We start from the raw sequence: 13,777 nt of genomic DNA, 5'->3' as shown, positions 1-13,777 counted from the left end.
TTTACTTAATAGTTAATATATATAGTGAAGGTATTTTTTTATTTGTTTTTAGTTTTATTATCATTTTTTTATTATCATAATTTATGGAGGTAGTCATAAAAATAAAGAATTAATCATCTTAAAATCTTTTACCTGTAATTATTTCGAGTAGTTACGAATCGTCTCTTAAGTAAAAATAGTTAATCTCTTCCTAATAAGCATGGATACAAGAATAATTTTTAATCATTCATTTTGTAAGGAAAATAAAGTAGAAGGACCATTGCCAAAATTGTCCTACGTGGTATGTATATATTGTTATAGTATTATCAAAGCGCTGTTTGGTCAACTGGTTTGCGACTCGTTAACATTGAGCAGAATTATATAATTTTCTATAATACGATTTAGCACTTTACGACGACGACCAATAATTTTTCTTAAAAACTTAATTTCTATAAATCAAAATGTGTGTTTTTTTCGTATCAAGCTTAGATTTTATTTGAAAATACACCTTGGAAAAGTGAATGTCATACCAGTTATATCATAAAATTGTAGATAGCTATGAAATTAATTAAGGAATGAACTAAGAATTTAATAATAATAACTCAATTATTGTAGAATAAGGTGTTTATTATAAAATATTTTTTTATATAAGTAATCCTATATATAACATTCCAGAATTCCCTTTCGAAACTAGCTGTATTACGAGAAAAGAGGGATCAAAATTGTGGTAAGTAAAAATTGGATTTTACTAAGATATCATTGATTTATAGAAGAAAATTTTTTTTGTTGGCCAATGATAATGAAACTACATATAGTAGGTTTTTGCCTCTCAAGTCAAGACTATTCATATCATCAAATAATAATAAAAAATCAGCTTCTAAGCCAACGATATCAAAAACCACGAGGATATGTATGTATGTATATGCAGCGATTGCTGCATTTTGTATAAAATTCAAATGTGAGAACTTACAATGCAAATAAACAAAAAAAATCGAAAAAAAACCTAATAGGGGTTTCAAAGAAAAAAATAATTACAAATTTGCATTTGTCGTTCATCTAAGTATACCTACATGAAATTTCAGAAACTACAAGTGCTAGGTATCTCAAATTTTGTATAGACGTTACTCATATGATATAAGTGCTCACTAAGACGGAAATTTGCGATATTCAACTCCTTAGGGGTTGTTTTTGGGGGTTGATAGTTTATATGAAACTTCCTTACAGCATAAGTCTGAAGCTTATTGGCAGTTACTTGCAAAAAATTGTTAAGTAATAAATCAAATATTAATTATTACTGTTTTATATATATCTCGTAATAAAATATGGTATATTTTATGTATTATGGTAATAAAAATACATAACTTATTTAAAAAATATATTATTAAGTGCTTCCGCCATTTTATTTTTTCCATTTGTAGCATATAAATTCTCAAAATATTTTAGCTAGCGTTTGACATTGAAATTTTATTATATTCTTATTGCCATGGCAGCAACGTTAACGATTTCTTATCCCGCTTCCAACTCCCAATTATTTTTGACAAAGTCAAATATTGTAAGAGAAAATTTCTTTGTGTTTTACTGCGAATTTTATGTAGGAAAATTTTATACCTACTAATTATAATTTACGTAGATTATTTTGTCACAATAATTAATTTACATTATTTTAATAAGTAAAAAAAAGATCAGCTTCATGCTGTATCCCGCACATAGCGGGGTAGGCAGAGGGAACCTAGTCTAGGACACTCCGTTTCCCACTTTCTGTCGAATTCTGGGGGTATTGCGTGTACTTAATTATCACAATAGCTACTACATATATATTTTTTTAATTTTTCGAGTATGGTAACCATCTGGCTAATGTTTTTCGCCCTGAAATGAATATTAACACCAGTAAATAAATAAGTACTTACGACTGATATTAGAACGACAATGACCATATCCTTTGTCGTCACTTTCGGGAAAAAATCTCATTGTAAAGTGTATTGTAAGTTTACATTCTCCTCATATTCGTAGTGTCACGACATTATGAGTTGCACGTGAAATAAAATATTGCGCTTTCTTTTATATAAGTACACTCCAAGATCTCTGCACTAATATAAATAATGTTTTTAGTATATATTTGTATGCATAGTTTACAGTAGCTAAAAATTTCATACATTTCTACAGGTTGAGGGTCTTTTAAAATAGATATTTTATATATATTATTATTTCTAATGTCTATTAGACAAAGGTCATGAGGCAAAAAAAAATGGTCCAGGTACCTACATATTAAAAACAGTTTCTTATTCCATTTTTTTTGATTAGCCGAGCATTTTATATTCCAAACTACTATTATCAATAATGATATTTATATTTGTAATTAAATTTATATAATAATTAATTCGAGAAGAATTAAGCGTAATATACCTGTGGGTATGGACAAAACGTTAGTCTCGTAGTGTCTTTGATGTCAATTTTAATAGCTTTAGGTTGTTAGTGTATAGGTATGTACATACGTATATTTAATATTAAACAAAGGTTGTATGTTAGTCCTGAAGTGCTTGATATGGATATGGATAAGAGATTATGTTATATATTATATAAATATTTTTGTTTATCAGATGCTTTACTTGCTGTCAAATTAGACCCCGCTGTCTTGGAGGCACAAATCACTATGGGAAATAATAAGTGCAGTAAAGCAAGGACTGAAAAGCTGAAGGCTGAAAATAAGAATAGAAACGGTAATTTATATCTAGATAATGATGACTACTAAACTGTGCAATATATAAATATTATATTGGATTAAAAACTGAGAGGATTGGCGTTGGACTATAAACGCGGTGCTTGTTTCTCTGTTCTGACAAGACAAAACGCTCTCTGAAAAAAAAAGATATTGTATATTTTCACCCTTATAATTTTCAGTCATTTTTAGTGCATGCATGCTTGGTAACGTGCCATCCTTTGTCTAAGCATGTATTCTGTTAAACATGTCTCTGCAGCGCCACAATTACGAGAACAGAGAGAAACATTACGAGGACTAATTTGCCCATGAGTTGCTCTATAATAAATAAATATTTATAAAATACAAATTGTCAGAAACCGGTGTAATTTGTTGGAGTGGTCTTTTAATTTAGTACCTATGTACTTGTGATGAAATCGAAAGTACAGGATATGCAGAGGGAACCTAATGTTAAGACACATCTTTTCCCATTTCCGACTAATTCTGAAGGCATTGTATTTTGAGTGCCGGAAACGAACGCCGCACTTTGCCTCGACACCAGAGCGAAGAAATGAAAATATAAATTTAAATAAATATTTCATTTTCTCGAGTGGAGATCGAACCCGCAAACAGTCGCGTTTACAATCACACAGTTGCGCCATGGAAGTGTCTTTACACCAGGTTCCCTCTGCCTACCCTGCCGTATGCGGGATACAGCGAGAAGCTGAATTTTTTTATATTTCTTTGTTTTTTTTATTAAAAATATTTTCATAATAATAAATGATATGATTATTTACAGATATTATCAACACTAAATATGAAAAAGCTATGTCCTTGCAACGAGCAGCACTTTCTTCCTTGTCACCGCTGCAATTCACTCTCTTAATGAAATATGTAGACACGCTTCGTCAACAACGTACGTCGCTGCAAAAACACATGGTAAAAATTCCATTTACCTATTATATATTTTTAGATTCTTTACACAAACAAAAACGCAATTAATTGTAAAAATACTCGTTTCGCAAAGCATATTTGATAATTTAGTTAGTACGTACCTTTTTTTAGTACGTACCTACCTTTTTTTTTACTGTTCATAACAGCTGATTTGTTAAATTCAATAAAAAACATAATAATTAGTGTGTTTTTACAAAGATGTGCTAATGTGATTAACATTACCCACCAGCAAGAAGAATCCTACATAAATTCACTTTTTTACTCTCACTTTGCATTTTTTTCTAAATAAGGACAAAAGCTCAATCTGAAACCAAATGAATAATATAAATATACTGTAGGTACTATTTATTGTACACTATGTACCTGAGTATGTATTGTTATTTCAGTTTATTTTCGTCGAGCTGACGTGGCGTAAGGGCACAAGGGTGTGACTGTAACACGACGGTTGTGAGTTCCCATTCGAAGAAATGAATTTTTATTTATCAATATTTTCATTTCCTCACTCTGGCACCAAGGCATATGCCTCGCGTTTAGTGAATTCGGCGGAAAGTGGGGAACGAAGTCTTTAACACTACGTTTCCCTCCGCCTACCCTGTTGTGTGCGGGATACAGCGTGAAGCTGTTTTTATTTTATTTCTTTTTTTTTCATGAAACAGGAATGTGCCTTCTGTAAGAATAACGGTCATCCAGAAGTATGGTATACGACTCACTGTTTAAAAGATAGGAAGGGCCGCGTCAAGTGTCCGATCCTACGATCACTTTCTTGCAGGATCTGTGGCGCTACTGGCGATCGAGCACACACGATAAAATATTGCCCTCAAATATAACAAAGGTATACATTTTGTATATATTTAATTAATTTTATTAACTGACAATTTATTTATTATACCAATATAATTTTTATTGGCTAATAATTTTGACGTTTTATTTTAAAAATAAATTAAAAGTTTCAGAAAATTAGGATTTTTTTAATATTCTAGTACGTTTTAAACGTTTTCGATATATCGTATTTCTGCTTACAAAACCATTATAATGAATACTTTGAAATTTAATACGTAATGTTTCATCATAGAGGTATCTATTTAACAGCATTAAAACATAGGTACGCATTCGCAATTGTGTAATTGTTTATTTCACAAGACGCAATAAATATTCTAACTAAAAAAATGCTTTTTTAAATTATTATATAGAAAAAAAAAATCAAAATAAGCTTTACGCTGCATTCCGCACACAGCAGGGTAGCCAGAGGGAACCTAGTGTTAAGACGCTGACAAAAATACTCTGTATATAATATTTTTTTATTGCAAATGTACATTTTCCATATTACGCTTCTATAATTATATTTTTGCATTTATTTTGCAATATTAACATATTGATTTCTCTATTATTTTCAGGTGGCGTCAAGTATGTAAATTGGTCATAAATAATAACTAACTACTGTTACTGGTTACTTTATAATCTTTTTACTTATTATTAAACTTTTTATTTAAAACTGGTTGTTGTTTTTTTGTTACTTTATCTTTAGTATTTTTAGTAAGTTATATTGACATAAGATGTTCCAGAAAAAATATTTAGGTCGTCGAAGAAAAGTGTTGTATTCATATCTCTTAAGGTTTAGCTCGGCTGCTAGGGTACCAAACATTAGACTGTTTTTTTTCTGTCAACAGAAAATTATCATCATGTTGACTAACTTTGAAAAGACAGATGCTGAGACCTATCAGAATAATCCAGTCGCGAAATATTTCATTTCTTTTAAAAACAGGGCTAAAAAAAATATTGTACCCGACTACAAATTTTCACAAATAACGAAAAATAGGACAAATTAATAAATATAACATCCATTTGAACGTGCCTTAAAATATACAATACCGGGCAAATTGGACCAATTTCATGTTACTAAAAACATACAGAAATACGCTCTCTCGAATTAGATCTGTGGCATGCGTAAGACGAATCAATGTATACACAATTACTTTGACATTATGTTGGGTGTATAGATATACCACATCCATATACCAAGATTGGAGACACGTGCATTGGAGATAGATTAGGGGTCAGGAAGAAATTGATAAACCAATATGTTTATTTTATAAGACTTATCTATGTTTTCTATACTAGTAGTTAGGTAAGTTTTATTTAATTTTCTTTGTTATTTACTTATGTATGAGAAAATTATTTAAACTTATTTTTAAGATAAATATTTGAGGTTTTTAATAGCATAACGTAAGAGTTCATACAGATGAGACAGAATATGTACAGACATACAATGTTACATCTGTAGGTATATAGATAAAATATACCTAATTCCCTTTTTTATTTATTTTAGAATTTTACTTCCTATATTTCACTAACAAAAAATTCAGTTCAAATCTAAAGTCTAGGCCCCCTTTGGAAAATATCTCTAGATACGCCCAAGTTCACTAAACAATTTTAAACAAATCTACGGTATAACCATGTAAATAATTTATATTTCTTTATCTCTATATCTTTTCTGGTGGTTTCTATGTTTCTATAAACTATTAAATTCTTTTTTTATATAATTAAATTATTTTATTTAATTTATTACTTAAAACAACTTATTATCAGCTGCACGCCCCCTACCCGCATACAACAGGATAGGCAGAGGAAACCTAGTATTAACCTTAAAACACTCAGTTCCCAACTTTCCGTCGAATTCTCGAGACATTGAATAGCGCAAATATTTACCAGAGCGAGGATTTTTTTTCTCATCCGGAATGGAACCCACAACCGTCACCTTTACAGTTAGGCGTTTGTGCCACTATGCACGATGGCCTCTACGATACGGTAATATTAGCGAGAAGAATGCATCAGATTTCCGAATGGCTTTTGGAATAGACTCAAGAAGATTTTGGACCTGAAAGGGGATAATATAGACATGCGTTTTGGTGGCAAACATGATGCGAACATTTTGAGACTTGCGTGTTACCTTGGTTTGAATACATACATCCAATGAGGTGTTAATAAGGTCAGTTTGTCTGTTCAACCTGTTTTTGGATTGAGGCCACTCGTGGCGCAAGGGCACAAGCGTGTGAATGTAGACGCCACAGATTGTGAATTCGATTCCCACTCGCGGAGATGAAATATTTAATATTGTTTTTCATTCCTTCGGTCTGGTGTCACGGCAAAGCGTTTCTCACTCGAGTTTTCGGCAGAAAGTTGGGAATAGTATGTCTTAGCACTACATACCCTCTGCCTACCCTGCTGTAAGCGAAATTCAGCGTGAAGAAGAAAAAAATTACCACGGTTTTGACTGCTATACACATTATAACTAAATTAATAGGTTATATATTTTTTATAAATCATTGTATGTACGTTTATTGATCCAAACCGACCTTGAAATTATTCTGTTGGGATCTGAGGGAAAAATCTGCTTTATATTCCTCCATAGTCAAATCGTCTATGTCATGTAAATATGTCAATTTAAACTTACATACTATTTAGGTACTATTTCTTAGGAGCAAACTAGAGAAATTAATTATTAGATAGCTAGAATATCACAAGTCATTATAAAGTGTAAAAAATGTAAAGATTATTTAGATGAAATTACTTTTAATATCTAATCTAATATAAAAAAATTGGAACATTTTGTAATTTGTATGATGTGGTTCTATGTGGATTTTGTATTCAATGTAAAAGAAATGCAAAATGAACATGTAATCTTAACGCAAGTCTAGTTTCCGTGACACGACCGTGACAGGGAAGCCGAGCAAACACCTCGGATATATACAGATTATATTAAGGAAGGTCAGTGTTCTATTTATGTCTTCTAATAATATGTACTTACTGTAATAGTACTGAACAGACCTAGACGTCCAAAATGTCGTGCTCCCATGAAGGTAAATTTTCTCTCTCTCTCTCTCTCTCTCTCTCTCTCTCATTTGTAATGTTTTTTTTATTAAAATTAATTTAAAATAAAAATAAATTAATTTTTTGTTCGTATGATATATCCAGGAATTATATATGACACTGATATCATTTGACACGATAGGTGATGGGTCATTGCAGTTGTAGTTTACTTACGTCAATGCTTTTAGGAGCTCAGCTAAGCTAACAACAAAAGTTACAAATTTGCTGCATAACCTAATCAGATATTAAACATTTCTATTAAAAAAAAATGGAAAAATGACTTAATTACTTCTTGATATATAATCCGATTGTTGTTAGAATAATAACGAGATCTATGGATTTGACGTTCTAAGTGCAAGACCCGAGTTAATGGAATTAAAAACTAATAATCTAATTACTGTATCTGCTCAAATTACTCAAGTTTAATATTCAGACAATCTTGACTAATTGCAAAAGGTGATACTGGTATTTTTAATCAAAGACAACTTTAAATGATACCAATAAATCGTGTTTTAACTGATGTTATGACTATCCAATATTATCGGTACGAGTGCCTAATCTTTAAATTTTAGAAACTCCATTGAATGTCTTATTGCTTTTATCAAAGGGACAAAACTGAAAACATTCATAGCATTAAAATTCAAATTGTCTACATATTTAAGTTGATTATTAAATAAATACTTGTAAATAAAATATTTCGACTAAGACAAGGATTCTAAGATATCCATGCATTATTTCGCAAGTCAACCATAAAGAGCTGGCTTAGGTTAATGATTTAATAAAAAAAGAGAAGAGCTAACCTATAAACCTATAAATCAGCTTCAAATATAGGTAGTGCTATAATTAAACTATAATGTATGCATAAAATTATACTTAGATCTTATTTTTTTGCTGTGACCTGACCTACAACTTCTTAGGTCGTGATAAATAAATATAACACGTATAAAAAGGTTTAACGATCATTAATCATTATCATTAATCAACAGCATACTTGTTGCAGAGCCAAACGATCATGTGGGGCGTGTGTGCTGATGCTTATTTACATCGTGTATCTAACAATTTCACCCAAGGTCAATTTCTCTATATATTTATTTATCTATACAATATTCTGTGTGAATTTTTAATGAATTTATATTATTATTAATATTATCTACTTATATTACTAGCTTAAATATTTGTGTCCACCCTGATATGTCTAGACAAAGTATGGTGGTAATCTCTGCGTCTTAAAAGGCCTATATGAGCGTGAAAAGTGGAGAACAAATGATATTGTTCATTTTAGAGATTACTATAATATATATATACCAAATGTTTACAAGTATATATTTTATGTAATATCAATATACTAACGAAGTATATATTGTAGTACCTACACAAGAAAAGTTATTAAAATTAATCTATAATACAATTTTCAAAATATTTATTGTAATAATATTATTATTCATTATTGTAACCACGCGTTACAGTTCAAATAAACTAAAATTGAAAAATAAACAAAGTTGTTATTGAAATTAAAATTAACAAATCCAACTGAGAAGTTCCGAAAATAGAGAAACTACATTGAGAGATTCGAAAAGCTTGAACTGAATTATAATATATTCCAAGACTATTGTTTCTACTACATAAATTACAATTCAGTATTGATTCATTGCTTAATATAATTTTATTGTATTACATTTAGACATTGTTCTGAGGAATTGAATATCTACAAAATCTATTAATAATGTAATTTAATATTATAAACACACCATATCATATATCTGATACGGTGATTTTTGATGATTCAAAAACATTTACTTAATCGTAGCACACGTGCCAATTTGCGATGCAGATAGAATTCGAAATAGTTTTTAAAGATGTTAATCGTTATTAAATTTCTCTATTATATTGTATGGTGCAGCGTTGAGTTTTGCCTCTCAACAGGCAATGCCTCAAGAATTCGGCAGAAAATGGTTAACGGAGTGTTTTAACACTAGGTTCCCTGTGCCTACTTTGCTGTGTGCGGGATACAGCGTGAAGCTGATTATTAAATTTCTCTAACATTTTTATTAGATATACTATATTAAATATGCTTTTATTATAGGCACAATTACTTAATTGTGCCAACATACTTATGTGAAACTAAAAAGTAGACAGAACAGATACTCTCCATGATGCAGCATGCAGTAGTTAGACCCAATAGAAACATATACAATTGAATTTGTCACAATTTAAATACGTTTTCAAAAGGTATAGGTATATATGAAAAAAACTTACACCCGCTGTAAACCTAACGTTGATTGCAAATCAATAGTGAATGTGAAATTGAACACCTGTAAAGTTCACACTCGCTTACTCACACTTTATGTTATAAAATTCAAATTGTCTTCATATTTACAATAAATACAACAAATGTGAAAATGAAATGTAAGTATTTAAAACTTTATTTTTGCGTATATCTATAATTGCATAACCTCTTATTAAGTAGGTATTATATCATTTTAAATTTGCATGCAATCGTTATCGCTTTCTCTGCGCTCTACGACTCTACTACAAAAAATCAATGTAATAAAAAAAATATAAAAATTTATTAAAATAATCGCACAACTACAAAAAACAATAAATGATACAATTTCTATAGGAATTATTGATTTTCGAGACAAAGGGCGCAAGATATTTAAAAAACCCCCGCTACGGCCAATTTTTTAGACGTTTTCTAAATAAGTATTTTTTTTTCCTAAGTGTGTACATACACTTTAGTATACACTTTAAAAATATTTTTCGAGTATACACTTTAAAAATGTTAAAAAAATAAATCTGTTAATCGTAAGTAGGTTTGATGAAATGAGAATTTCATTTATCACCAAAATATACGACTTTCACATAAACGTCACGTTACGGTTAGTATAAAACCGTTTACATTACGTTTACGTAGGTACCTGATAACCGTAAACCGTAAACGTAAATGCACGTGCAGTACTCCTACATAATCTAGACGCACGTAGTATTGTTAACGCATATTATTTAATGAAATATGTTTAAACTTATGAATTAATGGCCACATGCGTGGATTTTATCGTTAAAATTTAGTGCCGGAAATCCGAGATTGCTTGTGGTGAGGCCACGGGGTTTTTTTCAAACCTGAGGAATCTGACATCAGATGGTTTAAGAAGAGGATACTTAGTACCTGAAAAAATTGCGAGCACTGCTTTAACCCCGGCTTGAGGCCGTCGAACGGACTGACCACGTTTAAATATTACATATATAAAAAATCAGCTTCACGCTCTATCCCGCACACGGCAGAGTAGGCAGAGGGAACCAAGTGTTAAGACACTCCGAATTTTGGAGCCAAATGGGGATCGAACCCCCAACCAGGCGCGTTTACAGTCACTTTCAAGTCACAGGACACTTTGTACCCCCGCGCCACGACTGGCCTCACAATCTTACAATCTTAAAATAATTATATATTTTTAATGATGAAATAGATTGTTTTGTAGTGACTTAGGTCCTTTACTAGACATTTGTTGTGTTGGCGATTTTCCAAATCGTTATCGAGATTTCAACGATCCTGCAAGATTCAATCACGATTGCAGCATCTAGAAACACATTCAAAAATTCTTATTTTAGGTTTTACGGATAAAGACTGCTGACATGATATAAACTAGTGGACATCACAGTAAACGATTATACGAGTATTATACGAGTATGTCAGTGTGCTATTTTCAATATTCCACTTTATTTCTGCATGGTAATATTCGCCGACCGCCTCGCTCGCCGGCACTTTGCATGTATTTGCCACTATGTTGCAATCCCCTCGCCACAGCCCACATAATACCTACATATATTTGAAATATAACTGTTTCCTTACTATATCTGTTTATTTTCAAATACTGACCTTTATAATCAGAATTATTTCTAATTATTATTCTACCCCATTTTTAACCGACTTCTGTAAGAAAAGGAGGTTATCAATTCGACTCTATTTTTTTTTTTTTTTTTTTTTTTTTTTTTTTTTTTTTTTGTTACCTCATAACTTTTGACTGGGTGAACCGATTTTATAGCCGAATAACTCAATGCCGCGCTGACCGATTTTGATGATTCTTTTTTTATTTGAAAGGATACACTTCAAGGATAATTTGGTGTAAGTTTGGTTAGGTTCCGATTATGGAATCCGGTGAAAATTGAGAAAGTTTGTTTTTTTTTGGTAAAAAAATGATTATACTATAATAGTTACAAGCAAAAACTTTTTAAATTGATGTCAGAGGTGAAATTCCTGATCGTTGCATTTCTTTATAACCAATCTCAAAAAAGAGAATATTCTCATTTTCAACCAACTTCAAAAAAGGGAGGTTCCGAATTCACCCGTAGTAAAGGTGTTGTAGCATTAGTTTGACACCGACTTGAAAATTACAAAATCTTTATATAATTATTTTTCACTTTTTAGTTCGTTGTTAGAAGTCGGTTTTTCTTTTTGTTAAAAATTAATTTATACAATACGTTGATAACATTGATGACATGACGATTTCCAGTCGAGGAAATGAAATATTTAATATTTTCATTAACCTCGGTATGATAATAAGAACGAAGTATCTTAACACTAGGTTCCTAAATTCCCCCTGCCTATCCCACTCTGTGCAGGTGTATTCCGCATCATGAAGAATAAATAAAATATAGTAGGTATACATAATTATGTACATATAAAAATATGCATATAAAATGCATACATTGTCATATAAGAATAATTAAATGCTATTTGCGCAGTTAATTTGACCTCCTTAATTGATAATATAATACCTATACTCAGCATTGAATAGATAATAAAATTACTTAGATACCTGTAATATGTAAGCGTAGGTATACTATGTTATTTCAATAGTACATGAAGTGCAACGTGACTGTCATAATTATTTTGATAAACATTCATGTTCTATTCATTTTATACGGCTATAGATATAATAGTTTACAGTGTATACCTAGAAAATGCATAAGAACTGCAAGAAATATGCAAAGAAATGTTCTATATAAAATGTTGATAGATTAGTATATAATAATATTGCTAACAAATACACCGAGCGTGCTTCTAGTATTACTTAACATTCCTGTATCACATAAAGTCATCTATTTAATTATTCGAGTTTTTATTTTTATATAAAGCACATTTAAAAGGAATATCAGTTCATTTTTCATTTTATTTTAATCATTTTAGATATTCTGATAATAGATTTTATGTACAAAATGTTTATATACACTTATATCTTCTCAAGGTCTACAATACTATCAATTAGTAACTATAATAAGTATTGTTCTCAGTCTCAAATGTAAACATATAAGTTTACATTATATATATACCACACATACATTTATCCTGGTACCTATGTTTATAGGCACTATCTGTAGCACTAGGATTTTAGACAGCATAGATAAGTGCATTTAATACGTTCCCTATTTTATATTTAACTAGCCGACCTGGGCGGCTTCACCTCTTGAACTACAAATATTTATGAAAATATTTTCAGTTTAGAGCTGAATACGTTCAATGAAATATTTTTAAGAGTCTGAATTTAAAATTTTGTAAAAACTGATGCCGATTTAAAGACTTTTCCTTACAAACTTTCAACTGCTATTTCATCCCTTTAGGATTTATTTTTTTTCAAAATTCCTTCTTAGTGGGTGTCCGTTACAAAAATAAACATCTGTCCAAATTTCACATTTCTACGCACAGCGGTTACGGCTGTGCGTGCGTCTTACCTCAGTCAGTGAGGACAAGTCCTTTTATATATATAGATATATATAGATAAGTAGTATATTTATGCACATCATTAAATAGTGATCTACAATCTCGTATTTATAGAGAATATTTGCCCTTTGCCCCCTCTATATAAATATACAGTTTTAGCTTGTTACTACCGTAGTTACAGATTAGTCTACCGATGCTTCGAATGTGAGGGTTCGTGAAGCAATTATCTACTTTGAACGTTATTCATAACTTGTATATTAGCATGCACGAACTCAACTTTCAGACTCAAATGCATATGGGGCCGTCCGCACTCATGCAATATGAGCTCTCGTAAAGCTAGCAATTCCATTACACTTCGTATAATGTTTATGTTTGTATTATATATGCCAAAAGGCACTTCTAACAACATCTTTTAATCCTTCAAATAGAAACTCTATTTTAGTTGTTTCAAAAATGTATTCAGCAAATCAAGTCAGAGCGATGTGACCTTTCAAATCCAAATCGCTAGTTTTAGATGCGTGCTTATACACAAGTAAATATAAGTACTTAGGCGCCACGTGTATACT

At 30.7% G+C, this 13,777-nt stretch overlaps 1 protein-coding gene across 1 annotated transcript; it reads left to right on the top strand.

Moving 5' to 3' along the window:
- The first annotated feature begins 99 nt into the window (after nt 1–99).
- On the top strand, nt 100–5,120 carry LOC146533855 (uncharacterized). Its single transcript, XM_085194581.1, has 6 exons — nt 100–280; nt 655–706; nt 2,577–2,696; nt 3,474–3,613; nt 4,285–4,460; nt 5,023–5,120. Exons 1-5 carry the CDS (start codon nt 200–202, stop codon nt 4,453–4,455), a joined length of 564 nt encoding a protein of 187 aa, XP_085050707.1. The 5' UTR covers nt 100–199; the 3' UTR covers nt 4,456–4,460; nt 5,023–5,120.
- Nucleotides 5,121–13,777: the final 8,657 nt, after the last annotated feature.

The sequence above is a fragment of the Heliconius melpomene genome, chromosome 12, assembly GCF_056956725.1.
Source record: "Heliconius melpomene rosina isolate 202511_hmr_F chromosome 12, ASM5695672v1, whole genome shotgun sequence".
NCBI lineage: Eukaryota > Metazoa > Arthropoda > Insecta > Lepidoptera > Nymphalidae > Heliconius > Heliconius melpomene.
This window is presented reverse-complemented; position numbering and strand designations above follow the sequence as displayed.